The sequence below is a fragment of the Ips typographus genome, linkage group LG4 (assembly GCF_016097725.1).
Source record: "Ips typographus isolate SLU linkage group LG4, UJ_Ityp_2.0, whole genome shotgun sequence".
Classification (NCBI taxonomy): domain Eukaryota; kingdom Metazoa; phylum Arthropoda; class Insecta; order Coleoptera; family Curculionidae; genus Ips; species Ips typographus.
Genome location: NC_138425.1, coordinates 1,531,523 through 1,559,440, shown reverse-complemented (window position 1 = coordinate 1,559,440; position 27,918 = coordinate 1,531,523). Strand labels below are relative to the sequence as shown.

Below are 27,918 nucleotides of genomic sequence, written 5' to 3'. Positions count from 1 at the left end.
AAAAACTTTTTGATTTGCGTTTTGGGTTTTAAAATTTAAATAATCTAACAACAATTTTAAGTGCTAATTAGGCTTTAACTATGAAACATTATTAATTAATTAAATTTGGAAAGTGTTTATTTTGGGAACTAAAAAAAAAACAAATGAAAATCGATGCAATTTTTGGTAAAAGTCAAGTGACATAAACGTCAATGATTGTTAAATTTTATTTTTAGGAAAGTTTTTATACCCGAAAAAATCAAAAAGAACGCTTAACAATCTTCCAGGATTACGTAAGTTTTTATTTATAGTCTTGGTCGTATTTTTATTTACCCGGAAATGTAAATTGTTTTCAGTTTAGGGTTTGTCAGGGTTGAGGTTAGGAATTCGTCATTAAGAGAAGGGCATGCCTTCTAACATTGATAAGGTTGATTGAATTATTTATTTTGGCATGAATATCTGTTTTAGACTTCACAAACTTGTCGTTATTTTGTGCACCGTTTATCAGCTTTTTGTGAGTATTTTATAATTCTTGTTCTTTTTCAGTTTGGCTGGCTCAAACAGTGCATGTCCTAGATGTTTGCCAAGTACACCACCTAGTGAACAAGCTTGCATGATTTGAAAATGGCCTCATTTTTGCAAAACCGCACCATTTCTATGATGTCGGGTGACGGACCACATAACCGCCCCCAAATGACTGCCGTTCTAAGATCAAACGGAATTGACAACTCTCCTTTGCAGATCTTTGTCAAAGCTAAGAAGAAAATCAATGATATCTTTGGAGAGATTGAGGATTATGTTAAGGACACTGTAGATTATATGCATGGTGAGTTTGTCTGGATTGTGTGTGTGTGGGTTAATATGCAATGTTTTGTAGAAGTGGAGAAAGATGACAGTATTGTGTCACAAGATAAGGTCAGGCAAATTGAGGAGTTTGTGGATAAAGTGCATAGCATTCGAGAAGTGTTGGCTAGAGATCACATGAAAGTAGCTTTTTTTGGTAGGACTTCAAATGGGAAAAGTTCAGTAATCAATGCCATGTTAAGGGATAAAATATTGCCTAGTGGTATAGGACATACAACTAATTGCTTCTTACAGGTAAGTCAAGTGAATGTGTATTTGCAATATTTTACTAATAACTACAATAATTGGTTTTTAGGTGGAGGGTTCAGTATCTGAGGATCCCTACTTGACTTTGGAAGGTTCAGATGAGCAACGTGCGGTCGAATCGGTAGGACAGCTTGCTCACGCGCTTTGCAAAGAGAAACTGAGTGAATCACAAATGGTGCGGGTCTATTGGCCTAAAAACAGGTATTAAAATCGGCAAAATATTTAAAAATGTATACAGGTGTGGTAAATCCAAAACCGACCATAGGAAAACCGCGTAACGGACAGAGAAACGTACATTATTACATGCGCGGGACTAAGACAGAAAACCAAAAAAATATCAAGTAGGCCATATTTAGTGTAGCGCGCTGTTGCCAAACGCCACAAGTATCACTCAAATACCGTCGACAAAATAACTTGGCGTTTGGCAACAGCGCGCTGAAAATATGGCCTACTTGATATTTTTTTCGTTTTCTGTCTTAGTCCCGCGCATGCAATAATGTACGTTTCTCTGTCGGTTTTGGATTTATCACACCTGTATAAAAAACTATAATGTTCAAACAGGTGCCTTTTACTTCGAGACGACGTAGTTTTCGTAGATTCGCCAGGGGTGGACGTCACCCCGAATTTAGACGAATGGATAGATAAACATTGTTTGGACGCTGACGTGTTTGTTTTAGTGGCAAACGCCGAATCTACTTTAATGGTTACGGTAATTTGTGAGGAAAAGATCAGAGTTTTCAAAGTTTTACCAGTTTCCTTCTAGGAGAAAAACTTTTTCCACAAAGTGTCCAAAAAACTGTCAAAGCCCAACATCTTCATACTGAACAACAGATGGGACGCGTCCGCAAGCGAACCTGAATATTTAGATCAGGTAAACTTAATCTCACACTTTTTGTTTACATTGCATTGCTTAGCTGCTCTACTTCATTCAGCACCCTTGATTATTTTGTTATCATATTATTACCAACATTAATTTGGCTTCTGTGCTTAAGCAATTTCCTATCAAATATGCGTAACTGTATGTTTTTATTGTTTGCGTAAGCATTGCAATGAACAGGAAGAGGTGAGTTTTATCAAGGATTTGCTAAATGTTTTGTCATTTGTTGTGGCACCTAAAACAAACTTAGGTCAGGAGGCAGCACCAAGAGCGCGCTATTGATTTCTTAGTGAAGGAACTGGGCGTGTGCTCCCAAAAGGAGGCGGAAGAACGGATATTCTTTATTTCCGCCAAGGAGGCGCTGCAAGCGCGATTGGCCGAACAAGGTCACACGGCTACCACTCCTCTCACTGAAGGTTTCCAGACTCGTTATTTTGAGTTTCAAGTGAGTATAATTTGTGTTTGTCACATTGACAACTATTCAGGGACTTCCGACTGTTGCGTCACATTTTAAATGCTACTTAGAACGTTCTGAAATGTTTCCAAGCCTTCTACAAGTGTCTTAAGCCTTCCCAGAGTTGTTTTAAATTGCCAGAAGCCTCTAAGACCATTTTGATAGTTCCATAGTCTTCTAAAAGCTATTGAGAACCTTCTAAAAAATACCAGAGGGTTTTACAAGTGTCTTTAGCCTTCCCAGAGTTGTTTTAAATTGCCGGAAGCCTCTAAGACCATTTAGATAGTTCCATAGTCTTCTAAAAGCTATTGAGAACCTTCTAAAAAATACCAGAGGGTTTTACAAGTGTCTTTAGCCTTCCCAGAGTTGTTTTAAATTGCCGGAAGCCTCTAAGACCATTTAGATAGTTCCATAGTCTTCTAAAAGCTATTGAGAACCTTCTAAAAAGTACCAGAGGGATCTACAAGTGTCTTAAACCTTCTCAGAGTTGTTTTAAATTGCCAGAAGCCTCTAAGACCATTTTGATAGTTCCATAGTCCTCTAAAAGCTATTGAGAACCTTCTAAAAAATACCAGAGGGTTCTACAAGAGTCTTAAGCCTTCCCAGAGTTATTTTAAATTGCCAGAAGCCACTAAGACCATTTTGAGAGTTCCATAGTCTTCTAAAAGCTATTGAGAACCTTCTAAAAAGTACCAGAGGGTTCTACAAGTGTCTTAAACCTTTCCAAACTTGTTTTAAATTGCCAGAGGCCTCTAAGATCATTTTGGAAGTTCCATAGTCTTCTAAAAGCTATTGAGAACCTTCTAAAAAGTACCATAGGGATCTAGAAGTGTCTTAAACCTTCTCAGAGTTGTTTTAAATTGCCAGAAGCCTCTAAGACCATTTTGAAAGTTCCATAGTCTTCTAAAAGCTATTGAGAACCTTCTAAAAAATACCAGAGGGTTTTACAAGTGTCTTTAGCCTTCCCAGAGTTGTTTTAAATTGCCCGAAGCCTCTAAGACCATTTTGATAGTTCCATAGTCCTCTAAAAGCTATTGAGAACCTTCTAAAAAATACCAGAGGGTTCTACAAGTGTTTTAAACCTTTCCAAACTTGTTTTAAATTGTCAGAGGCCTTTAGGACCATTTTGAAAGTTCCATAGTCCTCTAAATGCTATTGAGAACCTTCTAAAAAATACGAGAAGGTTCTACAAGTGTCTTAAACCTTCCAAGAGTTGTTTTAAATTGCCAGAGGGCTCTAGGAAAATTTTGAATCTGCCAGAGACCTTTGAGTGCTACTGAAAACCTTCTAAAAAGTGGCAGAAGCATAGACACTAAATGATAAGTATAGAATTGTTTAAAATTGCCAGAGGTCCTAAATACAACTGAAAACTTTCTAAAAATTGCCAGAATCTCTGCAAATTGTTTAAAATTGTTGGTATATAAGCTTTGATTGGTTGGTCATATACTACATAATTTATTGTTGTAGCCCCTGCTTTAAGTTATAATCTAAAACTATAATCATTTTGGCAATTAATCACCGACATACGTTTTTCTGCTGGCGATTGTGAGGCAACAGTTAAAAGTCGCTTAAAAAGACAGACTATTTTCTATTTATGAACTGAACCTATAGGATTTCGAGAGAAAATTCGAAGAATGCATTTCCCAGTCTGCGGTGAAAACCAAGTTTGAGCAACACTCTCAAAGAGGAAAGTTTATTGCAAAGTAAGCCACTCTCATCGTCTAAAATGCCAGGGCATAGTTTTACGTACAATTTTTTCCAGCGAACTTCGGGATATTCTGGAAGGTATCTATAACGAAACGCTGAATTCGAAAGAGGAGAAATTGCAAAAACGTAAAGAATTGACCGACAAAATCAACTACACCGAACAACAACTATTAATCGTCACTCAAGTGAGTTTTCCATGTCGTTGAGGTTTTTCTTTTATGACTCGTTTTAAAGGAAATGAAGAAGAAAATCCGTAACATGGTGGAGGACGTGGAATCGCGCGTCTCCAAAGCGCTAACCGAAGAAATTCGCCGTTTAAGCACTTTAGTGGACGAATTCAATCTGCCCTTCCATCCGGAACCGTTAGTTCTGAACGTTTACAAGAAGGAATTGCACCTTCATGTCGAAACTGGTTTGGGATCGAATTTAAGAGCCAGATTGTCGACCGCTTTGGCCATGAACATGGAACAGAGCCAGACGGAAATGACGGCTAAAATGGAGAAGCTCATCCCGGAAAATTATCGGACCGCCACCAATCTGATTATGCCACGAAGACAACCGTTTGAGATTCTCTACCGGCTGAACTGTGATAACTTGTGCGCCGATTTCCACGAAGATTTAGAGTTTAGGTTAGGTTAGGTTGCATTGTGTCATTTTTCTGAAAAACGTTTCCTAAGGAAGATACAGTCCTCCAAATTTCAATTTAAAAAATCGTTTTAAAACTGAACATCCAAGACTTGTGAAAGTCCAAATTTGTACTGAACAGTCTAAAAACTTTTTTACTACTAGGAATGGTCTTATAATTCGCTTTCTCAGACTGCCATTCTGGTTGAGTGTCTGAAACTGGCATTTAAGAACTAAAAAAAGTCCGGAAATCAAGACAAAGATTGTATTGTGCATGAAACTCATTCTTTACTACTAAAAATAATATAAAAGTTGACTTTTAATACTAGAACTGACTTTACTAGGACTAAAGAGAGTCCAAAAGTATATTTTCAAGACTTTAATTGGTGTACAACTCAATTTACTGGACTGGACAACAAGTCTAGAAGTAAATTAAATTTTCGGACTATTTTATTTCTAAAAATTAGTTCTCAAGACTATTATTGTAGCATTTGGTACCAAAATTTTTTACTTTTATTACTGAAGAAACTTAACTTTTGGAAATAATCTTAAACTCGATTTTTCAGTCTTAAAAAGCACTAAAAACAGTCTGAATTTCTTAGAGGTGCTACAATTTATTGCACCTATGAGTGTAGAAGTCAATTTAATAGTGAAGAAGCTTGAAATAACATTTTCAAGACTATGGTCAGTGGACACACTGGCTTTTAGGCGTGATAAGTCAAAAACTTTGTAAAGATAGTCTTGAAACTCGATTTGAGGCACTGAAAACAGCCTTAAAACACTAAAAACAGTCTAGTTTATTAAGAAATACCCGAATTTTTAGCACTGAGGTGTCTAGAAGTCGATTTAATAGTGACAAAGCTTGGAATGCCATTTTAAGTCTATGAAGAATGTAAAAAATGTTTTTTAAGTTTGCTATGTCAATAACTTGGTGAAGATAGTCCTGAAACTCGATTTTCCAAGCTGAAAGCAGTTTTGAAGCACTAAAAATAGTCCAGAAGTCGAAGAAAATGAAAAGCAAAGTAAAAAGCACGAAAAGTTCGTTTTCAAGACAATTTTCATGAATCTAATGTCAATGTCCTGCATCTAAGACTATTTTCAAGACTAAAATATTGAAATTTGTCTTCAAATTATGAAAACTTACTTCAAATGCAAATTTTAAGCTTCTGATGTCACTTTTCATTAGTTCAGTCACATTTTGGGGTTCAAGTCAATTTTTAAGGTTTAAATGTATGAATTTGTAGTAACAAATTCTTGAAAAAGTAGTTTTTATGTCTACAAGTCAATTTTTAGTATTAAAGTCTCTCGATTTGCATGAAAACTGGTTACAAACACAATTTTTAAGCTTCTGAAATGTTTATCTTTTCTAATTCAATTTTCAAAACTAAAGTCTTTTAGTTTGTCTGGAAACTATGAAAACTGGCTACAATAATATTTTTTAAACTTCTCAAGTGAATTTTCCGTTTCAAGACAATTTTTAAGTTGGGTTGGGTTAGTTTTGGATCTTTGACCGTAATAACGTGTAATAAAGTGCTTGTTCCAAATTTGATCAATATTGCTCCAACGGTCTGACAGTTATGACAAAAAAAAAAACGATTTTTTAAAGAGAAATTTGAAGGACTGTATTTTCCTTAGGAAGCACTTTTCAGGAAAATGACATAATGAATGTCAACTTATTTTTTAATTGGCTATGGATTGGTGAATTATTGAAATTTAAAACTGGACCACCCTGTATACGTCATCAAAACACGGTTTGCTATCGGCTAATAAGGAAGGAAGAGAGTTTGCTAGCGGATAAAAAAATCGGATAAATTTTGCTGTTGATTTCATGGTTTTCACGGATTTTCACTACACTTCTATTGTTGCAATGTCTCACCTTGGGATTTTTGCTGGCACTGTCAATTTTGATGTTTGTTCGTATTGTTTTGGTTATGGCTCGCTTCGGATAGAGTTCTACTGCAGAAAATCAAAAGAACCAGAAGAATGTATTTCTGCCAGTACAAGGAAGTCGCACTCTTATTATATTATTGATTGTATTCATGGAATTGTCTTATCAAATACCATTCGAGCTCAGATTTTTAACAGGATAATTTTTCCGCTTGTCTTCTCATACTTTCTTTATGGTACAAAACTCGACCTGTTTGGCAAAATCACTCGAGCTGCGCTCTCGTGATTTAGTTCCAACAGATCTCGTGCTGTTACACCAAAAAGAAAGTGTTCTAAGACAAGCACAAAAATTATCCGGCTAAATCTGAGCTCTTCTGGTATTGCCCCCGACAAATTTCGAAGCAAATTTGAATAATTTTAGGTTTTCGTACGGGATAACAGCACTTATCCAGCGATTTGCCGGCAGCAAAGGTGGCTTTTTATCACTGAAAAATAAACGAGATAATCCGCATAGTGGCTTAATACCATCCACCCCAGTGGACGTGGTGGATTCCCGAATGTTGTACAGTAACCCCAGTCTTGATGATTGGTCGCTGCTGTCAAGAATTGCCATTATGGGTGTGACGTCGCAAGGCACTATGGGATGTATGCTGTTGGCTGGAGTTATGTTTAAAACGGTGGGATGGCGAATCATTGCGGTGACCGGTAAGTTTTGTTAATTTCTACAGCTTACTTTTATTAGATTTTATATAACTTTACTTTCACCTTGACAAAAAATAATATCAATTGCAGTGGTAACTACTTGATAGTTCTCTGGCATTGCAGACAATAACTGTGTCATTTATGTTTCCATAACAGTTTTTTAACTCTGAGACTGTTTTCTGAAATTCAAACAGAAATTCACTTAGTTTTTCTTTTCCAAAGTATTTCGTGTTTCTTAATTTCTTCTGCAAATGTACCTGGTTTGCTATTCCTTGCTTTTGAAAAGTACCTTTCAACTCATTCATGATTTCTTTAGCTGTAGTTTTGGTTTTCAACATTTCAAGAACATTATCTGTTTTGAACCTTTCTAGATTATCTAAAACATTTTAGTATCATTTTGAACATTTTTAGACCATTTTGATTATTAATGAATTGAATTTAAACATTCCTAAACCATTTTAAATATTTTTGGACCCTTTTGAGTATTTCTAAACTGTTTTAAACATGTTCAGACTATTTTGAACCTTTCTACTATGTTTTAAACACTTTCTAGATTATCTAGAACATTTTTAGACCATTTTGATTATTAATTTCTTTTCATTTTTCATTCCTAAACCATTTTAAACATTTTTGGACTGTTTTGAGTATTTCTAAACATCTTCAGACTATTTTGAACCTTTCTACTCTGTTTTAAACACTTTCTAGATTATCTAAAACATTTTAGTATCATTTTGAACATTTTTAGACCATTTTGATTATTAATGAATTGAATTTAAACATTCCTAAACCATTTTAAATATTTTTGGACCCTTTTGAGTATTTCTAAACTGTTTTAAACATGTTCAGACTATTTTGAACCTTTCTACTCTGTTTTAAACACTTTCTAGATTATCTAGAACATTTTTAGACCATTTTGATTATTAATTTCTTTTCATTTTTCATTCCTAAACCATTTTAAACATTTTTGGACTGTTTTGAGTATTTCTAAACATCTTCAGACTATTTTGAACCTTTCTACTCTGTTTTAAACACTTTCTAGATTATCTAAAACATTTTAGTATCATTTTGAACATTTTTAGACCATTTTGATTATTAATGAATTGAATTTAAACATTCCTAAACCATTTTAAACATTTTTGAACCCTTTTGAGTATTTCTAAACTGTTTTAAACATGTTCAGACTATTTTGAACCTTTCTACTCTGTTTTAAACACTTTCTAGATTATCTAGAACATTTTTAGACCATTTTGATTATTAATTTCTTTTCATTTTTCATTCCTAAACCATTTTAAACATTTTTGGACTGTTTTGAGTATTTCTAAACATCTTCAGACTATTTTGAACCTTTCTACTCTGTTTTAAACACTTTCTAGATTATCTAAAACATTTTAGTATCATTTTGAACATTTTTAGACCATTTTGATTATTAATGAATTGAATTTAAACATTCCTAAACCATTTTAAATATTTTTGGACCCTTTTGAGTATTTCTAAACTGTTTTAAACATGTTCAGACTATTTTGAACCTTTCTACTCTGTTTTAAACACTTTCTAGATTATCTAAAACATTTTAGTATCATTTTGAACATTTTTAGACCATTTTGATTATTAATGAATTGATTTTAAACATTCCTAAACCATTTTAAACATTTTTGAACCCTTTTGAGTATTTCTAAACTGTTTTAAACATGTTCAGGCTATTTTGAACCTTTCTACTCTGTTTTTGTTAAAAACTGCAAGTTTATTTGTGGCTGTTGATTCCGGAGGATCTTTCTCCAACCTGGTCAAAGAGATTGAAGATACTTTTATTAGATTTTATACAGGTGTGGTAAATCCAAAACCGACCATAGGAAAACCGTGTAACGGACAGAGAAACGTACATTATTGCATGCGCGGGACTAAGACAGAAAACGAAAAAAATATCAAGTAGGCCATATTTTCAGCGCGCTGTTGCCAAACGCCAAGTATTCAATACCGTCGACAAAATTAATTTTGTTGTTGGATTATTTCTAATTTATTTCCATTCCGATTTCTGTCTATTTGTTGAGTCCCTATTGTAGTAATATTTCATCTGTCATCTGCAATTAAAATCTAACCTCAATTCTCAAATTGAAAGTAAACAAAAACAATTACACTGACAGTGACAGGCTTGGCGTTTGGCAACAGCGCGCTAAAAATATGGCCTACTTGATATTTTTTTCGTTTTCTGTCTTTCTCCCGCGCATGCAATTACCTACGTTTCTCTGTCCGTTACACGGTTTTCCTATGGTCGGTTTTGGATTTACCACACCTGTATAACTTTATTTTTACTGACAAATAATGGAAAGAATATAACAATGGAAAGACATAAGCACACTCGAATAATAATTACCGTCTATCTTCCTTAACCTGAGTATCTTAAATTGTCATTAGATGACATAATGTTTATGTAGTATGTTCTGTAAAATTGATTATTTTAACAAGTTTTGCTGTAAATCTGCTTTCAAAACTTAATTTGTTATTGCAGGTGCGTTGTACGGCTGTCTTTATTTCTACGAGCGACTGACTTGGACTAACAAGGCTAAAGAGCGCTCATTCAAAAGACAATACGTGGATCACGCCACTCGTAAACTGCGCATGATCGTCGACCTGACCTCGGCCAATTGCAGTCACCAGGTGCAACAAGAATTGAGCGGCACCTTTGCCAGATTGTGCAGTTTGGTAGACAAGGCTACCAGCGATATGGACGATCAACTCAAGGTACTCGAACGTGAAGTGGCAACGTTGGAAAGTGCCGGCGGCAAAGCTAAGGTAAGGTTTTTCCCAATTATTTTTCCCTAATAAAGTGTTGATTTTAATTTTTTAGGTCTTGAGGAACAAAGCAAATTACTTGTCGCATGAATTAGACTTGTTCGTGGACGCTTACCTGAAATTACATAAATGAGCGACCCAACTTTAAAATGATAGTTTTCGATAGTACCCTCGATAGAAAGACCTGATTTGCATGATTTATTGACTTCTTGTCGTGCCCGTGCAGCTTTTGGCTTCAATCTCAAACGATTAACTCATTTTATTATTGTGGTTCGCTATTTGACGTAATTTTTCAGATTGGAGTGTCTGAGATTCAATTATACTTGTTGCTTTTATTAATTGCCTAGTAAAAGTAGGACAAATATTAATTATTATATCTTAATGTTTACAATAATTATTTTATTATATCACTTCTTGTTAACTTCTGTTTTTTTCCGTTATTCGGTATTGTTGTCGCAAAAGCCTGGTGGCCGCACATTTTTATTGTTATCTCAATATTTTTCGTAGCTATATGCGGTCGGGTCTCAGCTTTCGAAACCGGAAGTCGAACTGTGTTGATTCTGCTAGTGTATATAAAATAAATGAAAGTTGTTGTTTTTTAATGTGTTTCCATTCTCTTACTTTACCTTACTAGATATTATAGAATTTACGTGATTATTTCCTTCCTATCAATTTTGACCAATCGCTATCAAGAATTAGTATAACAAATGTAAATTTTAAGTGGAAAAATCACTTAACAACTGTCAACTTAGCTGTCAGCAGTTTTTCCGGAAAAAAATTCGAAAAAATTGCACACTCCTCCCAGCAACATAAAGAATAGTGTTACCCTTTCTAGCTTGAAAGTTATTGTTCTTATTGTTTTAATTAAAATAAAATGTTTATTTAACTCAGGAAATAATCTTACCAAATATCCCTCGTGCATCTAATTTTTCCTGTGGAAAAATTGGAATACTCGTTTCTAAGTAATTTGTTTTAACAAATAGCATGAGCGAGAGTGGTTTTAAAAATCCTCGTTTTCGACTCGGATGATTTTTAAAACCACACTCGCTCATTCTATTTGTTAAAACAAATTACTTAGAAACTCGTTTTTTCCGGAAAAATTAAATGCACTAGGGATATTACCCCCGAAAATAGGTCTCGATTTATAAAATGGATAAGCAACCAAACATACAGTTTTGTGTATAACGGGTTGCAGTTTTTTACAGTTGGTACAAACCCTCCAGAAAAAAATGATTTACAGGTTTTGGTTTAAGTTTTTATTTTTACTCCAAGAAAGAAAACACAATAATTATAATATTTAATATCTACAAAATAAAATATACACAAAATACAACATGAGGATAAAACAATTCAACTGTAAAGATATGCTGTGTCTATTGTTTGATTTCTGGTTTTACTAAGAAAGTTCAAGGACCACTGAAATTTAAAAATTATGAATAAAACATATTGTATATAAAAATAAATGTATGTTGTTTAGAAGGAGAAAGACCCAATTTTCCTGAAACAGATAATATGTATCTTAAAAAGTTACTGGTTTACCAGTCTTTAAGCAAACACAAGTTTGCTAACCTAAGCACTGATTTGGCTAGAACACTTAGAGTTTGTTGAGTAAACTGTTAATTAGCATGAAACCATTAATAAAGTGGTTAAGAGCTTTATACAAGACTAGAACATGCATATGACTTATGGGGTAATCACCCTTACAGAGTGGTACTAACAGTAAAGTTGAGTTTGTTTACTATTACCTAGTAAAATAGACCATTCCTTGCTTCATATTAAAAAAGGAATATAAAAAGCATGTAAAATTAGGTAATACCACAAAACAACAACATTTTTAGTTGTTGAGAGAGTATGCTATAGAATAAACTTTCAATTATTACAAACAAAATCTCCCTGTTCACAGTTTTGAGATCATATAACCACAGCACCAGCCTCCGCCCTTGTTTCTGACAGGGGCGGACAGTCCGACCAAGTATTTTTATAGGGATCAAAACATTCCACTGCTGATATAGTGCATTGAGCTCGATAGAATGGAGTCGCTTGGATCTGGGCTCCACCTGAAAATTTATACAAAGAGTTTCACTAAATTTTAACATTCAAAGAATTTTAAAATTTCACCTATAACATACAGGAACCCATCAATAGCAGACACGGCCGGACCGCTGCGTTCCAGCCTCATATTGGGCACCGTCTCCCATTTGTTCTTTTTAAAAGAATACCGTTCCACTGAACTTAACACTTGCTGCCGATGAGTTCCGCCCACAACATAAAGGTAATCATCCAGAACGGCCACGCCCATTTGGAATCTAGCCACGGACATCGAAGGCAGTTTTTGCCACTCTCCAGTAGTGGGATTGTAACTCATCAGGTCTTGCATGTTTCTTTGATTCAGGGAACAACCACCCACCATGTATATTAAGCCTAATCACCACCATCAGTAGTTAGCTAATACTAAACAAAAAAAAAATCTACTCACCCTCATACGCCACTAAACCCATACTAAAACGCGGCTCTGACAAATTTCCCACCATCTCCCAACTATCTTCTTTAGGATTGTACCTCTCGATCGATCCGCTAATGTCAGTATCGACCCAGCCTCCCATGGCATACAAGTACCCGTCCAAAGCGCAAAGTCCGAATTCGCACCGGGAAATCAACATGCTGGCCACGTCCGTCCAGATTTTCGTAACGGGATCGTACCGTTCACAGCTGGACAAAATATTTGAACCTTCTTCGCCTCCCATCACGTAAATATGACCGTTTAAAGAAGCGACACCCGGTACCAAACGATTCACTCGCATGTCAGGAACATTAGTCCATTTTCTACAAAACTGTTTTGTAAGTTTTAACGTACGAAATCTAAGCCGCTTTTTCAGCGTGTAAGTCTTGAAAGTTTAGACTGTATACATGCACTACAAAGAAAATCACAGTCTGATCTTCAAAGTGATTGTTCATATGGCCCTTACTGCGTCTCACAGCAGCGTTACGTTTTCGCAAGGTTGCCAGATTCTTCCCCAGTCGAAATAAACAAAAATATACTCACAGACTATAACTTGTTTTTCCTGGATTTTCATTCAGTTTTCTTCAAGCTGCCACTTTTTTTCTGTTTCTTTAAAGAAAACTAAGACACTTGCTAACTTGATTACTATGACAGCTAGAAAATTCCTTCTAACGTCAAAATAGAGTTCGTGACTTTGGCCTCCTTTCACACAAACACTAACTTGGTTTCCGTGACAGTTAGGAGGTATGTTCCAACGTCAAAATGTATCTCAAAACTTTTGCTTTCTTTTGTTGAACCTTAATTTTGAACATTCCTAAATCATTTTGAAAAATTTTGGACCATTTTAGACCGTTTTGAATAGTAATAGATTCATTTTAAACTTTTCTAAACATTTTTGGACCCTTTTGAATATTTCTAAACTGTTTTAAACATGTTCAGACTATTTTGAACCTTTGTACTCTGTTTTAAACACTTTCTAGTCAGTTTCAGTCATTTTCAAACTGTTTTGAACAACTTAAAACTTCAGTTATTCCCCTGAAAATATCAAACACAAAAAATCACTTATTTGGGAAAAATCTCCTAATCTGGCAACCCTTTTGCCTCTAAATAGCTTCACCCTAGCATTTCTGCTGTAAGAGGGGTTAATTTATACTTTCAGACGCTTACACGCTAAAAAACCGGCTCAAAAATTTGAACTGACTTGGTAAAAGTGTCAAACTTTTCAATAGACACGTAATGCATTTCAAGTCCGCGATCCCAAACACTATGCAGCTCTCGTTTAGAACCGCCAATGACGTAAATGTCTTTTTTAGCGCATTTTCTCGGTTTAACGTTCAGAGGCACCAGAGCACCCTTTTGGTTTATCATATCGTTGTGCACTGATTTTAAAGCAACCTTTAAACTTGAGTCAGGACATTCATTGATTGCCCTTTCCAGAAAAGCTAAACAAATTTAATAATGACCATTATCTGACTTAGAAGTTATCTTAATACTTACTAAATGAAATTAGAGGCAATCTGACTTTCTGCAACACATCGAAAACAAACTGCTTCCTATGAGTAATCTCGTGGTTAATCCACTTCATTACAGTTTCAAAAATTTCACATTCTGAATCGATTTTCAAATATTCAGAACCTAGAAAACTAGAAAAAGTCTCCCTATCCAAGTCATAAATTTCATCCTCCTTGATCACTTTAGGAAAGTTTTCCTCAATAAAACGTATTGCTGATACTTTGAGTTCCAGAATATTGTGATCTCTGGCAAACCTATTAAAGTCCTCATTACAACAATTGCAAAGCAGTAAAAGAGTAACTTACAAGAATATTCCTATTGCATTAGTTTCATGAAGCTGATCAATCAAAAAGTAAGTGCATTCAGTGATTATTTCCACAATTTCAAACATGTCAGCGGCAATAACCAGGTCTTCAACATTGTCTTTGTTAATGGTAACAATTCCTGAATACATAAAATCAAGGATTATTTGGAAGGTGTTGGGATGGACCCCATGTAATTCCACGCATTTTTTGTCTTTTTCGCACAATTCACCAGTAAACATTGCATGAAAATAGGGACTGCTGGCAGACAGAATAGCTCGATGGACCTACAGTTTGCAAGTTAAGCCAAAAACCAAGAAACATGGTATTGGTGTGACTTACGTGAAACACCTTATTCCCTAGTTTTACCTCTACATCACAGAACTGCTTGTCTCTCCTCAGTAGGTTTAAATTGCTCAAAAGTTTAGCAGCAAAATCATAGCTAATGTTGTCGCTGGGTTCTTTTGACTTGAACTTACTTTTTTTAGAACTGGAACTTTGAGGATCGTGCTTGAACTTGAACAACTTGGAAGGGGACATTTTAGATGGTAACTGCACTTAGTAATGGATATCACAAAGAATAAACAATTTTGAAATCTTTATTATTATCGACGTATTTTTGTTTATCAATAATAGGGTTGTGTTTTTGACATTTGACAGAAAAGAATCTTCTTTTCTTTTTAATTTATGTGGCGTTAGCAATATAGTCTCTGTAAGTATTGTTTTACTGGTTTTTTTTAATTAAGTTACAACAAAAACATTAATCCAACAAGACTATTTACTACTTATCAAAATATCCATATATTTACAAAAATATACAGTCAGTGTATAATGATTCTAACATTCAACAGTTCACCTTCTCTAAGAAGAGACTTGAGTGACGATTTGGTGACGATAAGACCCTGTAATTTTCTTTTGATATTAGCAAAATCGTTGTCTAAAACGCGTGACACCCGGCAATACGTCGACAAGGAAACCGTGTCCTCGGCAGAGGCAAGTTCGATGGTGCACTTGTGGACTTCTTCCGAATTGGTGAACAACCAGAAGAGACACTGATGGACAGTAGTGGAGTGCGGCTCGGAGAAAGCGCTCACCATCAACCAGAAAGTACCGATAGGAATTTTTTGACAGAATTTGCTGCACGTCCTGATTACACTTTCTGAACTACCTTTCTTCAGATAGTCTACACGGTTCACCTCGTAGACGGTGATCATTGCCAGACAAAAGTGAAAATTGTACTCTATGAGGGTGACGTTGCACGAAAGCAATAGCTCTCTGCCCCTTTCGACTGGATAGTGTGGCACATCTTTGTGTTCTGACTTGAAATGATTGACGAATTGGGCCACGGCTACGGTTTTGTGGCATGGTTTGTGGGGACATCTGAATGGTCGTTTTGTAGACGATGGCGTCACCATTAAAGCGGTGAATCTAGATTTTCTGGTTGATTTTTTGTTGTGACTATTTTTCATTGCGCAGGCGGTCTGCGACTTGTAAAACTTCTCCTTCGACATACCAATCAACGTTTCGAATATCTTTTCTTCATCTTGACGTACTGATGACGTAGAGGGTGTGCAGAAATCTTGATAGTTTCTTGAATAGCTGTATGTCGTCACTGGCAAAGTGTTGTTGACGTTGTATCGATATGGACGACCAATACCGGGCTTGATTCTAGTCCTACTTGGGGTAAACTGTCCACTGATTCTACACAACGGACAGGCGGACTGTTGATCTCCTGCTGTTCAACAACACCCGCTCAGCGGCAACAATAAAATATGCATAAGGAAAAACGTACCTTTCAGACTGTATTTGACTTCTTTGAAACAGTTTTGACAACAAGAATGTTTTTGCGGACAATAAAAAACGGGAACGTGGTCCAAGGCCCGGCAACACACTGCGCAGACGATTTTCGGTTTCAAGTGCGGGCAGCTTTCCATGTTTACTTGACCGTGCTCGCCCAGTACTTTCTAATTAGCATGTTACTTCCTGGAAAACTACCAAAATTTTGGCCTGGACCAATGGTCAAAATATGAAATGATATGAACTTTGAATTTTTTCAAAATGTTTGACATCTATAACCGTCACTCGTTTATGCGTCAATGTCATGTTAACCGCTCGCGACAATTTATAGAAAAAACTCACCTTAACAAGTGAGACTGTCCTGTCAAACTGAAATCAGTTACGAAAGAATACGACAAGAATATAACACAAAAAAGGCTAAAGTTATAACGATAAAACACATATAGTAATTACAATTGTAAACACACCTCTAACCTTAAAATGGGTCGAGTAATCTGACAGTTGACAGTAAACTTTCTGATAATAATGCAGTCATGTGACCTACTTTTATATGCCCTAGATTAAGTAGTAATTTATAATTTATGATAATCCAACCGATCTGTTATTCCAGACTAACAAAATAAACGTCAATTGTCAAACCATGGAGTTCTAAAGATATTTTTAAAAAACTTCCTAAAAGGAAAGTGTGTTTGTTTAAATGATGATTATTACATTATTGCGTCTACTACGAGGAAATTTCAATCAGTAATAATGCCATATCCGGAATTTACCTTATCAGTATAACACCAATAACATGCTAATACTTATTTAACGTAATATGGTTCATTAAAATATTAATGATATATTGCCAGTTATTACGCCTTTTGAGTATATAGACGAGGAATTATAATGACAGAGTAATATACGTTATACGAAGCGAGAATCCCCTTTTTTTGGTATAAAATGAGACTTTTTTTGAAAGGTTGTAATTCATCTACAGTAGTAAGGCTACCTACTGAAAATTAGGGTAAATGTTACGTCAGCATTCTGATGTATATAAAAACTAAGTAAGGAACGTTACAAGTCACTCTATAACGTTTGCAAGTGTATAGCTACCACAGTAAGTACCATCAAACAATTTTTGGTTTTAGTTAATATTTTTGTTTATAGATGATTGGAAAACTTATTGTAATTGGTTTTGCAACCTTCCTGTTGCTGTCCTCCATCCAGGCCAACATACTAAGATGCGACCTGATAGTAAGTTCAGAAAACCCAAAAATGCTCAGCTAAATAACAGAAATATTTTAGGATCCACACAGTAACGAAGCTGAACTGTGTTGGTTGCAACTGTTCCAGAAGAATCCCAGTTTGACGATGCAAGTAATTGAAGAAATCCCACCGGAGGAACCCTCGATTGGCGCAAGAAACGCGGAAATCAGTAGCGCCCTAATGGGTTTGTTCAAACCAACCGGAAAAAGAAATCCGGACATCCCTAAAGAGCTTCTCCAATTAATAGGAGATATACGCCCTTATAAGGAAAACTGACCTATTTCTGACAATTTTTGTAATATAGTATAACACGTGGAAAATAAATAATGATGTTGTGCTTCTGTGTTTGAGTTACAGGAATGAAACTGACAATTGCAGGGAGATCTTTATTTTTATAAGCATTTTAAACGTTTATCGGGTTTAATGGAAATAATAAGAAGTGTCCGAAACAGTTGGGAAATTTCTATTAAAAGGACGGTGAAGGGAAAGCAGGGAAAATCTGTCTGTATATAAGAAAACTGAAAATTGTTCTGGTTGCTTATTAACAAGTGAGGTGCCAGTGGGAGTGGTGTTCAGAAAAGTGATTGTAAGTTGATCATCAAACTCTTGTTCCAGCTATGGTAGGAAACATGGTTATATTCATAATATGTCTTACCACACTGACCGGACACTCTACAATAGCCTATCCAAGATCCATTAATGAGGACTATAAAGTTGTAGATCACGATGTGAGTTTGCCGTATCTCTAAATGGTAAAAGTATTAATGTTGTTTTACAGTATGCTGGTCCTGGTGCGCATCAATTGGCCAGCTGGATAGCGCTACAATTGCGCCCCAAAGAATTCATTCCCCCCATCGAGGTGCCAGTGATCCCGTACCGGCTCCCCCTTCAAGGTAAACGCAACTCGGAAGTGACCAACGCCATGATGAACTCGGAAGAGACTCAGAAAATGTATCGGGAGGGCCGAAAATGAGATGGTTTACTTATTTATAATTCCAAAGCCTTGTATTCGCATAGAAAAGTAATATAAGCTATATTTCACACTGGTTTTTTAGTTTGTTAAATTGTGTATGGTGGTGTGAAAAGTGATTGCTGTATTGCTGGTTGCGTCATATCAGGGAGAGAATCCAAATTTGACAGACAGTCCGCCATCTTTCTTTTCAACTACACAGGTAAACAAATGTTTGAGTGGTACTTTGCATTTGGAAGTTACTATTAACTATACATAAAGATTTTTATTTATATATAATAAGTGTACAGAGGAAGTCTTATGTAAAACAGCATTTTAGTTTTATTTTCTATTATGTACACCCAGGCATGGACTAAACCACCGCCTACTATAACTAGAAAGCCTAGAAGGTGCTTGTCAAAAATTCCAATACAGCGGGAATAGTGGTGACAGTTTGAGTTTTTTGAGGATTAGATGAATTTTTACGGTTTAAAATCAAAACTTGAGGTTATTTGCGTAAGTTTTTCAAGCCACATTGTAACAGTAATTCAAAAAAAAGCCCAACTGTGTCAGTTTTTTACTTTACAAAAAACCGGACCAAACTCAACAGTGGTTGAACACTTTGATGTGGAATGATTTTACTCCAACACTATACTCAATGGTAAGTACTTTCTAGTACAGTAAACTTATTAGGTATTTGTTACATGCACAGGTATGTGAGTTACATTTTAAAGCATCCTTCATTGTGAGAGCAACAAAAATAATTTTGAATGAATGTTCTTGGTAATAACATAAGAACCATTTACCAGTTTTGCTTACCTAGTTTCAAGGATTTACAGATTTTCTTACATTGAACAGTATTTAAACTAGTTTGCTGTGTGTTGTACTTTCCAGAACAAATGTTCTAACCAATTTGTTTAGGCTGAACTTGATTGTGTACATAAAAGCTCTATCTAATACATATCTGGATCAGGAATTAACCTTTTTTGATTTTTCACTCACAACATGCAATCAACTACACGAAATAATAAAAAAATTAAATGTGACATTTTAGGCTTTCTAGTATAGGGTGGCTACACACGTTTTGACAGAATGAAACATTTTTTTTTAGTCTTAATTGTTGCACTCAGAGTTATTATTAATTCATAAAAAACCACAATTATTGTAATATTTAGGTTAAGTATAGGGTCAGGTGACATGGCATTTCATGTAACTAATGCTGTCACGTGATAAATATCAAATTGCGTCTGCCACACATCAAATGTCACAAATCAAGGCACACTCGAATCATCGTTGCCGATCGCCATTTCGCAAAAGTTTTATTGCGTTATAATTTTGTGAATTACGGAGCAGTTTTTACGTGCAAAAATCAAATATTGTCAGCGTGTTAAGGCGAGTTTTTCCCGTCGGCAAGTTTATCTGGCTGATTGAGTTGATGTTGTCAATCTAATGGAGTTTGGATGGATTCTAGAAGCGTCTGGCATTTACCACGGATGGTGGATTTGTTTACAAGGTATTTAGAGCAATCTGAAGGTACTAAAATGATTTTTAGAATTATTTTAGAGGACTGTGGCACCCTTTGAATGAATGAAGGCCTCTGTAACATTTGTAATGTAATTCTCGAGGAAATTGGCAGTATTAATGGAATCTGAATGGTTTCAGAAGCTTGTAAGAATTTTAAAATGACTGTAGCGAATTCTGGCATGCATAATACATTATTGAGAGGTTTACAAGGTATTTAGAGCCTTCTGGCCACTTTATATTGATTCTATATGTTGACGTTTCTAAAGCATATTGAGGCTCTGTTCGTTTTGACGCTTCAGAGACTTCGCAGAGAAAATCTGACGTAAATTGACAGTTAATCAATATTTTGGCGTTTACTAGAGTGTTTACAATGTCTATCTCATTTCAATTCATTCTGATAAAACAAGATGGCCAATGTTATTGCAGTTTAAAAGTCAGGTTAATACTTTCGCCTATTGTTTTGTTCAATTACGTCATTGTCCACCGCCTACTATACTAGAAAGCCCAGAAGGTGCTTGTCAAAAATTTCCTCTAACGCCGCCATTAAAAGTGACATTTTAGACTTTCTAGTATAGAGGGCGGTGGCTACACACGTTTTGACAGACTGAAACATTTTTTTTGATTTAATTTAGTTACCTTTAGCCTACTTTTGTAATAATACAAACAAATTTCCATATAAACTTAACACACGTACATAAAAAAGCGTATAGAAAAATATAGATCGTAGAAAACAGTACATTCAAAAGACGGGAATGTCTTTCTGGGGTTTGTCGCAAATGTCATCGTCTAAATACATCAGGTACATAAAGGTAAAATAGAGGGCGGGAGCGCTGAGTAGATGCCAAACGTCGTGTTTGTCGTAAAACTGTAGATAAACGCACTCTTGATTCCATTGTCGGGATTCTGCCGGTGTTACCTGGAAGGAAAAATCGTCAAGATTTACGAAAAAAAATTGGAAGGTCCCTACCGTCCATAAAGTGGCGGCGTCCAAAAAGAAAATGCCGGCTGCAATCCACGTGCCTAAGCACAACACTCCAAACAGAAACGATTCCCAAGGAATTTTTTCTTTGTGTACCACCTGGAAAAATCTACTCAAACCGAATTCCAACTAAATCAAAAATGCTACCTTCATAATGGAGTAAAATGATATATGCAGGACCGTATTGGCTAGAAGGAGTCCAAGCAGAAACGTCCCGAAATCAGTGACGTTATTGGTGTAAACGTACACCCCCACTCCCAAAATACTAAAGTTGGCTACGTTAGCCAAAACCACTAAAACAAACCGACTTTTCTTGATTGGAGACACAGTTTCCTTGCACAATCCCGCTATTTGGTAGCTGTTGTAAAATTGCTTTAACCCGTAAAGCACGAAGTTGAGATAGTAAATTTTGAGCGACAAAATCACTATTAAACTGGCGTACAGCACTAGGAAAACGATCCAAATAGCGACAGATCCGTTAAGAATTCCCACCATAGCTTGAAAAACCAAAAACAATATTAAAATTTCGCGTTTTTTTTTTGTTAACCAGACTGCTAACCCATGAAAATGGCAATGCCTACAACACTGAACGTTGAATAAGCAGTGGCATTGATGTCAGGATGTCTGTTTTGGTACAGTTTTACCATTATCAGTACAGCCATAACGTACATGAAACTGGTATCTAGAAAATTAAATAAAATTATTAAAAAAACGACGGCACTGATAAAACCATTTTCATTGACGTTAAATACGCTGCGTTGCCAAATGTTTTTCTGTTTTTTTAAACATCCCAATAATATACCTATAATATTTTAATCTACACATCCTTACAAAAAACATCTGGCAACTCAGCGCGTTAAACGGTCAGGTCGCCTATGGATGGCTATTGTCACAAAAAGCGTACGTCTTAGATAACGTCGCAAACAATTATTATATGACAGCTGTCAAGGACCACAGCAAACTACGACCATAACAATTATAGAACACCCGTTACAAGTTTAATAGGTCTGTTCGTGGAGGCTATTTCAAACTGGTTTCCAACTGAAAATCGGAAATTGTTGGCTTTTATTGGTTGAATGCTCACGTGACATTAACATTTTAAGGATAATGGCCAATAGCTGGACATATTTCTCTGATTATTAGTTGGAGATTCGTTCTGTGAACAGACTTAATATTGTACAAAACATAAAAATGCACATGCAATACAGACCAATGGCAGTTTTAGGTTAAATTGATATTTTGAATATCAGTCAAAAACGGTCACGTGACAATAAAAAAAAATTGTAATTTGAGTTGGGACAACAGCAGTTTTAATGGATAAATGCACGTCACGTGACTTTAGGAATTAAATTTTTGACCTGACAACACTGTACTAGCCAAGTGACATTAGTCAAAAACAGTCACGTGACCATAAAAATGCAGTTTCAACTGTGAAAATTTGCTAAGTCTCATTTAGACAGTGGTAAAAGCTGAAACAGTAAAATATACGTCACGTGACTACAAATGAAATTTTTGAGCTGGCAACATTGTAAAGGCAAAGTGACACTAGTCAAAAACAGTCACGTGACCTTAAAAAAGGTAATACGAGCTGCAAAAATTTGCTAAATAAAATTGACGGTAAAATACATGTTACGTGGTTAAAAAATGCAATTTTTGACCTGGCAACACTTTACTAGCCAAGTGAGACTACAGTTAAAAACAGTCACGTGACCATAAAAATTGCACGTCACGTGACTACAAATGAAATTTGTGATCTGGCAACATTGTAAAGGCAAAGTGGCACTAGTCAAAAACAGTCACGTGACTAGAAAATATAAATTAAACTGCAAAAATGGGCAAAATCCAATTTACAAACCAAAAAATCATTTGCTACTATCGTTTTACTACCAGTAGTTCAGAAAACGTTCCAACCAATTTATTAGCTTTTAAAAGTGATTTTGCTCTCTTTAAGTGACGCTAAAATTACGGCAATATTACTACAGGTTGGAACTAATCTAATGTCAACAATCGAAATTGTCAAAGCCCCCTTTGAATATATGCGTCCGTTAAATAACTGCGTGTGAGAAAGAGAGCGCGCAACTGATCGTGCATTTAAAGAAATGTCAAGCGCGCTGGTTATGTTCAATGGCCGTGTGACATTTGACAGTAAAATGGACGTACACGACGTCTGCTTCTTTCAAAATATTTACTTGTTACGTCACACCATTTTACTTTGACTTTTCCGTACTAGATTCTGATATTGAAAACTTAAATAACACTCACCAAACTGATAATTCGACTGACTTGGACAAATATGGTAGCAACCGGAAAGAATACCTTCTATGGTTAAGGCAAGACCCATAGCGTAGAACAAACCATAATGCACAGGAATACCAGTATCCTGCAAACGTTACAGGTGTTTAATGTTAATCATCAACGCAAGCATCAAACGCATCTCACCTTGGTGATTCGAATTTTATATTGACGATCCATCACGGCCAAAATGAAAAACAGACCGAGAAAAACGTAACCCACATTGGAAAAAATATGATTGATATCGCTGAAACTCAGTCCTGGGTGCGCGCACAAAAAGTTGTAGTAGCAGACATCTTGATTCCCTGTTAAGGTTTCTACCTGTAATTTATTCATTGTAATAGGTAGTGCTAGTGTGAACACCTGTCTCACTCTTTGATACGTCACCACCAATTGGATTACTGGTATGCTGTAAAAGAGCGCTATACTGGCAGTGTGAGAGAGATAGTTGAAAGCCCTTTGTTTGATTCGTTTAGGGTATTTTGCTAAAGTGTTTACTGTCAAATCTTCGGTTAGGATGATTTTGTTGATTTCGTCGTCGGACATTGGTTCAATGTAATCCCGGATTGTTAACACTGTGTCACCAATTATTATATTACATAATTTTTTTTGTGCAAATTAGTAACAAACCTTCAATTTTCAATTTGGATATAGTCCCCACCCTATTGAACAAAAACGCTAACCCGGTGAACACCAATCCAAATGCAATTATTTCTGACATTGTTACCAGTGTCGCCAAAATGTATCTGTCCTTGCCAATGCTATCTCTTATCGTATAATTAACTATGGATACTATAGTGTTTTCCAACACTTCATCACTGCTTCTCAACATTGACGGAATCACCGTACCACCTTGGGTGCATTCGTAATTGTCCGGTTTAGCCACAATCACAAAAAAGAATCCAGGCAAGTGAGTGCTTTTCTGTTTTCAATACAACTTAGAATGTGATCAATCAAAAAATGATTGCACTTACCGCTATAGTTATGGCGCCTTTTTTGTTCACAGTCTGATACGTCCCCTCGTATTTGACATCTTTGTTTTTGTCCAAAACGGGACACTATATTGACATTCAAAGTTGTGATAAGTACAGAGGTGTATCTAGTTTGTGTACTATACCCACTGTGCTTAAATTTAGATTAAATAAAAAAACTTACAGTACTGTCCTGCACTGATATGGTAAGACAGACATCATCATCAGAGTCCACATCAATAATAACGGTGTCCGAAGTGTTGTCGTGAAATTTGAAAAATTGAAATTTGGATTGTGACGGGGATACCATGGACGAGTATGTGGTGTCGACAGTCATGAAGAAGTCGGTTTCTTCCTGAAGAACGATGCTGACCGACACATTAGTGGGTGAGGACGTGGACACTGCCACTATAAAGGATTGCGAGACCACCAGATTTTCAATGTCAAAGTCTGGTTAAAATCAAAAAAATTGTTATTCTTCATCTTTTTAAACTTTATGGAACTTACTAGAATTGCTTTGACTCACAATGTTGCCCATCTCATCGTGACATAACGTTTTCGACGTATTCGTAAACGTTATGGTTTTGTTGTCCTGGCTGGTGTCCAACGTTTCGGGAACTGTCCACGACGTCACCTGTCTGGCCTGTCTTACCACAATCAGTATCGGTAAGTTTTTGGTAGCGTCTTCCGACCATGCTCTTACCGTGTAAGGATTCACAGTCTGCAATACGAATCAGTCCCTCAACTGTCTTTTCATACGAATCTAGTTAATTACCGCCGAGTTATTGTAGATCAACACGTATTCAATGGTGGAGTTTAATTCTAGGGTTTTGACAGTTTCATATTCTGGCCAACAGTTTTCAATAACCAGTCCCGCAACACTGTTTACGCCTAACAGGCACCATGAAAACAGAATTACGTAGCAGTGATAGACATTTTTCATTTCTGGAAGCGGTTGATTTAGTGCTATTTGGTTGGTTTTATTTAGCACTTGAAAGTACCTGAAAACGGTCAACTTCTGCACAAAATTTCGTATAGAAAAAGACAACCCATTAGTAGTAGTGAAATTCAATGGGCTAGATAAAGATCACAACAAGCTTAAATAAAGTGACATATGTCAATCAGAGTTTTCCTGCCGAAGTACCAACTGTCGAATGACGTCATTTCAGCACAATAATAAAAACTTCCCTTAGAGAGTGTTTAATTATTAAACCATTAAATTCATTTAATATTCCCTTATAGTGACCTGTTGACATAGTTTTCCAGTTATAATTAATCGAAACCACCTGTAAGGTTTATTTACCTTTAAACACAAAACAGTAAGATTTAAAGTGTTAAGTTAACTAGTGGGAGGTACCAACGAAATAGGTATACTTACCATGAAATTACAGATGAGTTTAGACTGTGGCTGATATAAATCAATTTCGTGGTGACGCGTTCACAGTGCGATGTGCAACTATCCCTGTTCGCCGTATCATCAACTACTAAAAGGGAATTATGAAATTCGCAAAACTCTTTATTCTTATCTAATCAATTATTTACCCGGGCCTGTCGTTATTATACCTTTCTCGTCAATTTAGGTTTAACTATCGGTGCTGAATTCCAATCATTTTTTTTATTGTAATGGAAGGCTCTAGTTTGTATCGAAAAAGTATAAGTTTCTAAGGCAAATTTTGTTGAAGTCTTAGTCATTCTGATTTAGTTGAAATAATATTTTTTAAAGAATTTAAGTACTCATATTATTATCAATGTTTGTCATCAAAATATTTTACACTGAAAATACATTTAGATAAGATCTTCAATATCCCAACATATTTTGATGACATTGGGTTTTTTTTTACTCTTAATTGTTGCACTCAGAGTTATTATTAATTCATAAAAAACCACAATTATTGTAATATTTAGGTTACGTATAGTGTCAGGTGACATGGCATTTCATGTAACTAATGCTGTCACGTGATGAATATCAAATTGCGTCTGCCAAACATCAAATGTCACAAATCAAGGCACACTCGAATCATCGTTGCCGATCGCCATTTCGCAAAAGTTTTATTGCGTTATAATTTTATGAATTACAGAGCAGTTTTTACGTGCAAAAATCAAATATTGTCAGCGTGTTAAGGCGAGTTTTTCCTGTCGGCAAGTTTATCTGGCTGATTGAGTTGATCTTGTCAATCTAATGGAGTTTGGATGGATTCTAGAAGCGTCTGGCATTTACCACGGATGGTTGATTGGTTTACAAGGTATGTAGAGCAATCTGAAGGTACTAAAATTATTTTTTGAATTATTTTAGAGGACTGTGGCACACTTTGAATGAATGGAGGCCTGTTACATTTGTAATGTACTTCTCGAGGAAATTGGCAGTATTTAAGGAATCTGAATGCTATCAGAAGCTTGTAAAAATGTTAAAATGACTGTAGCGAATTCTGGCATGCATAATACATTATCGAGAGGTTTACAAGGTATTTAGAGCTTTCTGGCCACTTTATATTGATTCTATATGTTGATTTGACGTAAATTGACAGTTAATCAATATTTTGGCATTTACTAGAGTGTTTACAATGTCTATCTCATTTCAACTCATTCTGATAAAACAAGATGGCCAATGTTATTACAGCTTAAAAGTCAGGTTAATACTTTTGCCTATTGTTTTGTTCAATTACGTCATTGTCACGTCAGATTGGCTCTGAAAGTCTAGTGGCCTCTGACAAAATGATTTTTTTTTAATTACCACATAAAAATGTTTGTGTTTATAACGTCATACTTGCAGGCATAATTATTCCTTGAAGATGACGACCGCTAAAAGCTGAAACGTCCGTAATGAATCATAAGTTGCGATTTTTAATTATTTAACGCTGCCGCTGCATCGAAATGAGGTTCTTCGACGAAATGTCAACGGATGGCCCTGAACCTGGGTACCCAGTCAATCAAGGCGGCTCTGTTTAGAATCGAAAACCTGAACCGAACCTTTCAATCAGTTTTTCTGTCGCGCGGAAGACAAACAGCCACTTTATCGCTCCTTCATCAGTTACTTCCAGCTCCGTTCATGTAATAAAGTTGTAATAATACAATGGTACCGGTCAACGGTACCGCACTTTTTTTCGGACATTCGAAACGCGCGTAGGCGTCGAAATAATCAACTTTGTTTGATTTTAATTATTACTGTTAATTGATTTTTTTGGAAAAGACAAACTTAGTCTGTTAACGGGTGTCATATAATAATTGTTTGCGACGTTATCTAAGACGTACGCTTTTTGTGACAATTGCCATTCATAGGCGACCTGACCATAACAATTATTGAACACCCGTCAGTTTGACCCTCGTAAAATCTCTTTTTATAATTTAGTGTCAGAGGTTACTACCAGGGTTAATCATAAAGTTCTTACCTAATCGGTCGTTGACTTTAAAAGAATGGAAATTTCGTTAATTAGCTGATGAACGAGTTTTCCTTAATTCACTTCAAACACTAAAAACTAACTCGTTTATCGACACTTAAGTGCGTATTAATTAGTATCACACTGACCGTTGTTAACCCGTTAGAAATGTCCCTTCCAGGCCTTTTGTTTTTATTCCAAATCGACACTGTTTATGGCCCATCATAAAATGATTAATTTTTAATAATCTCACAGAACGTCAACAAGTAGTTGTAGAAATTCCTTACCGAATTTACTTGGAGATTATAATGTCAATATAAATCTCGTGACTAATTTAACC

At 35.7% G+C, this 27,918-nt stretch overlaps 6 protein-coding genes and 1 long non-coding RNA gene across 9 annotated transcripts; 4 read left to right on the top strand and 3 right to left on the bottom strand.

Moving 5' to 3' along the window:
• The first annotated feature begins 4 nt into the window (after window positions 1-4).
• Window positions 5-10,727, top strand: Marf (Mitochondrial assembly regulatory factor). 2 transcript variants are annotated; one of them, XM_081979349.1, is made up of 14 exons: window positions 5-165; window positions 216-272; window positions 526-805; window positions 857-1,077; window positions 1,139-1,290; window positions 1,651-1,798; window positions 1,853-1,960; window positions 2,217-2,411; window positions 4,032-4,123; window positions 4,183-4,312; window positions 4,362-4,756; window positions 7,060-7,343; window positions 9,847-10,130; window positions 10,186-10,727. In XM_081979349.1, the coding sequence occupies exons 3-14, from the start codon at window positions 604-606 to the stop codon at window positions 10,261-10,263; spliced, it is 2,289 nt and encodes a 762-aa protein (XP_081835475.1). In that variant the 5' UTR covers window positions 5-165; window positions 216-272; window positions 526-603; the 3' UTR covers window positions 10,264-10,727. The 2 variants fall into 2 exon arrangements, with proteins under 2 accessions (XP_081835475.1, XP_081835477.1); XM_081979351.1 differs by lacking the exons at window positions 5-165; window positions 216-272 and adding an exon at window positions 283-406.
• A 687-nt stretch (window positions 10,728-11,414) lies between these two features.
• Window positions 11,415-15,088, bottom strand: LOC145728204 (actin-binding protein IPP). Its single transcript, XM_081978261.1, has 7 exons — window positions 14,787-15,088; window positions 14,448-14,731; window positions 14,128-14,396; window positions 13,832-14,072; window positions 12,607-12,953; window positions 12,249-12,551; window positions 11,415-12,187 (listed from the first exon to the last, which is right to left on the bottom strand). The coding sequence occupies exons 1-7, from the start codon at window positions 14,982-14,984 to the stop codon at window positions 12,042-12,044; spliced, it is 1,788 nt and encodes a 595-aa protein (XP_081834387.1). The 5' UTR covers window positions 14,985-15,088; the 3' UTR covers window positions 11,415-12,041.
• Window positions 15,089-15,221: 133 nt separating this feature from the next.
• On the bottom strand, window positions 15,222-16,601 carry LOC145728206 (uncharacterized). 2 transcript variants are annotated; one of them, XM_081978266.1, is made up of 2 exons: window positions 16,237-16,601; window positions 15,222-16,179 (listed from the first exon to the last, which is right to left on the bottom strand). In XM_081978266.1, exons 1-2 carry the CDS (start codon window positions 16,376-16,378, stop codon window positions 15,266-15,268), a joined length of 1,056 nt encoding a protein of 351 aa, XP_081834392.1. In that variant the 5' UTR covers window positions 16,379-16,601; the 3' UTR covers window positions 15,222-15,265. The 2 variants fall into 2 exon arrangements, with proteins under 2 accessions (XP_081834392.1, XP_081834393.1); XM_081978267.1 differs by having other exon boundaries at window positions 15,222-16,176; window positions 16,237-16,595.
• A 533-nt stretch (window positions 16,602-17,134) lies between these two features.
• Window positions 17,135-17,826, top strand: LOC145728209 (uncharacterized). Its single transcript, XM_081978271.1, has 3 exons — window positions 17,135-17,340; window positions 17,391-17,477; window positions 17,529-17,826. The coding sequence occupies exons 2-3, from the start codon at window positions 17,391-17,393 to the stop codon at window positions 17,763-17,765; spliced, it is 324 nt and encodes a 107-aa protein (XP_081834397.1). The 5' UTR covers window positions 17,135-17,340; the 3' UTR covers window positions 17,766-17,826.
• A 192-nt stretch (window positions 17,827-18,018) lies between these two features.
• Window positions 18,019-18,530, top strand: LOC145728210 (uncharacterized). The gene is made up of 2 exons (XM_081978272.1): window positions 18,019-18,217; window positions 18,268-18,530. Exons 1-2 carry the CDS (start codon window positions 18,107-18,109, stop codon window positions 18,460-18,462), a joined length of 306 nt encoding a protein of 101 aa, XP_081834398.1. The 5' UTR covers window positions 18,019-18,106; the 3' UTR covers window positions 18,463-18,530.
• A 1,158-nt stretch (window positions 18,531-19,688) lies between these two features.
• On the top strand, window positions 19,689-27,899 carry LOC145728213 (uncharacterized). The gene is made up of 2 exons (XR_014178021.1): window positions 19,689-20,172; window positions 26,975-27,899. It is a non-coding gene; the product is annotated as an uncharacterized LOC145728213 (long non-coding RNA).
• LOC145728202 (SID1 transmembrane family member 1-like) lies at window positions 20,557-25,688 on the bottom strand. Its single transcript, XM_081978260.1, has 13 exons — window positions 25,583-25,688; window positions 24,980-25,205; window positions 24,712-24,925; window positions 24,389-24,654; window positions 24,208-24,291; window positions 23,864-24,155; window positions 23,606-23,808; window positions 23,381-23,554; window positions 23,204-23,321; window positions 21,501-21,623; window positions 21,089-21,438; window positions 20,930-21,040; window positions 20,557-20,878 (listed from the first exon to the last, which is right to left on the bottom strand). Exons 2-13 carry the CDS (start codon window positions 25,145-25,147, stop codon window positions 20,702-20,704), a joined length of 2,280 nt encoding a protein of 759 aa, XP_081834386.1. The 5' UTR covers window positions 25,148-25,205; window positions 25,583-25,688; the 3' UTR covers window positions 20,557-20,701.
• Window positions 27,900-27,918: the final 19 nt, after the last annotated feature.

What these genes read in the sequence shown, in the direction of transcription:
- LOC145728204 (XM_081978261.1), bottom strand. Translation starts at nt 14,984, where the DNA reads ATGTCCCCTTCCAAGTTGTTCAAGTTCAAGCACGATCCTCAAAGTTCC. An exon ending in AATGCAATAGGAATATTCTT is followed by an intron (nt 14,397 to 14,447) that starts GTAAGTTACTCT and finishes GGACTTTAATAG; the next exon opens with GTTTGCCAGAGATCACAATA. An exon ending in ATTGCCTCTAATTTCATTTA is followed by an intron (nt 14,073 to 14,127) that starts GTAAGTATTAAG and finishes AAATTTGTTTAG; the next exon opens with CTTTTCTGGAAAGGGCAATC.
- LOC145728210 (XM_081978272.1), top strand. Translation starts at nt 18,107, where the DNA reads ATGGTAGGAAACATGGTTATATTCATAATATGTCTTACCACACTGACC. An exon ending in ATAAAGTTGTAGATCACGAT is followed by an intron (nt 18,218 to 18,267) that starts GTGAGTTTGCCG and finishes GTTGTTTTACAG; the next exon opens with TATGCTGGTCCTGGTGCGCA.
- LOC145728209 (XM_081978271.1), top strand. Translation starts at nt 17,391, where the DNA reads ATGATTGGAAAACTTATTGTAATTGGTTTTGCAACCTTCCTGTTGCTG. An exon ending in TACTAAGATGCGACCTGATA is followed by an intron (nt 17,478 to 17,528) that starts GTAAGTTCAGAA and finishes GAAATATTTTAG; the next exon opens with GATCCACACAGTAACGAAGC.
- LOC145728206 (XM_081978266.1), bottom strand. Translation starts at nt 16,378, where the DNA reads ATGGAAAGCTGCCCGCACTTGAAACCGAAAATCGTCTGCGCAGTGTGT. An exon ending in AGTCAAATACAGTCTGAAAG is followed by an intron (nt 16,180 to 16,236) that starts GTACGTTTTTCC and finishes GTTGTTGAACAG; the next exon opens with CAGGAGATCAACAGTCCGCC.
- LOC145728202 (XM_081978260.1), bottom strand. Translation starts at nt 25,147, where the DNA reads ATGAAAAATGTCTATCACTGCTACGTAATTCTGTTTTCATGGTGCCTG. An exon ending in ATAAAATTCGAATCACCAAG is followed by an intron (nt 23,322 to 23,380) that starts GTGAGATGCGTT and finishes TAACGTTTGCAG; the next exon opens with GATACTGGTATTCCTGTGCA. An exon ending in AGGCATTGCCATTTTCATGG is followed by an intron (nt 21,439 to 21,500) that starts GTTAGCAGTCTG and finishes TGGTTTTTCAAG; the next exon opens with CTATGGTGGGAATTCTTAAC.
- Marf (XM_081979349.1), top strand. Translation starts at nt 604, where the DNA reads ATGGCCTCATTTTTGCAAAACCGCACCATTTCTATGATGTCGGGTGAC. An exon ending in AATCTACTTTAATGGTTACG is followed by an intron (nt 1,799 to 1,852) that starts GTAATTTGTGAG and finishes GTTTCCTTCTAG; the next exon opens with GAGAAAAACTTTTTCCACAA. An exon ending in AGAGGAAAGTTTATTGCAAA is followed by an intron (nt 4,124 to 4,182) that starts GTAAGCCACTCT and finishes AATTTTTTCCAG; the next exon opens with CGAACTTCGGGATATTCTGG.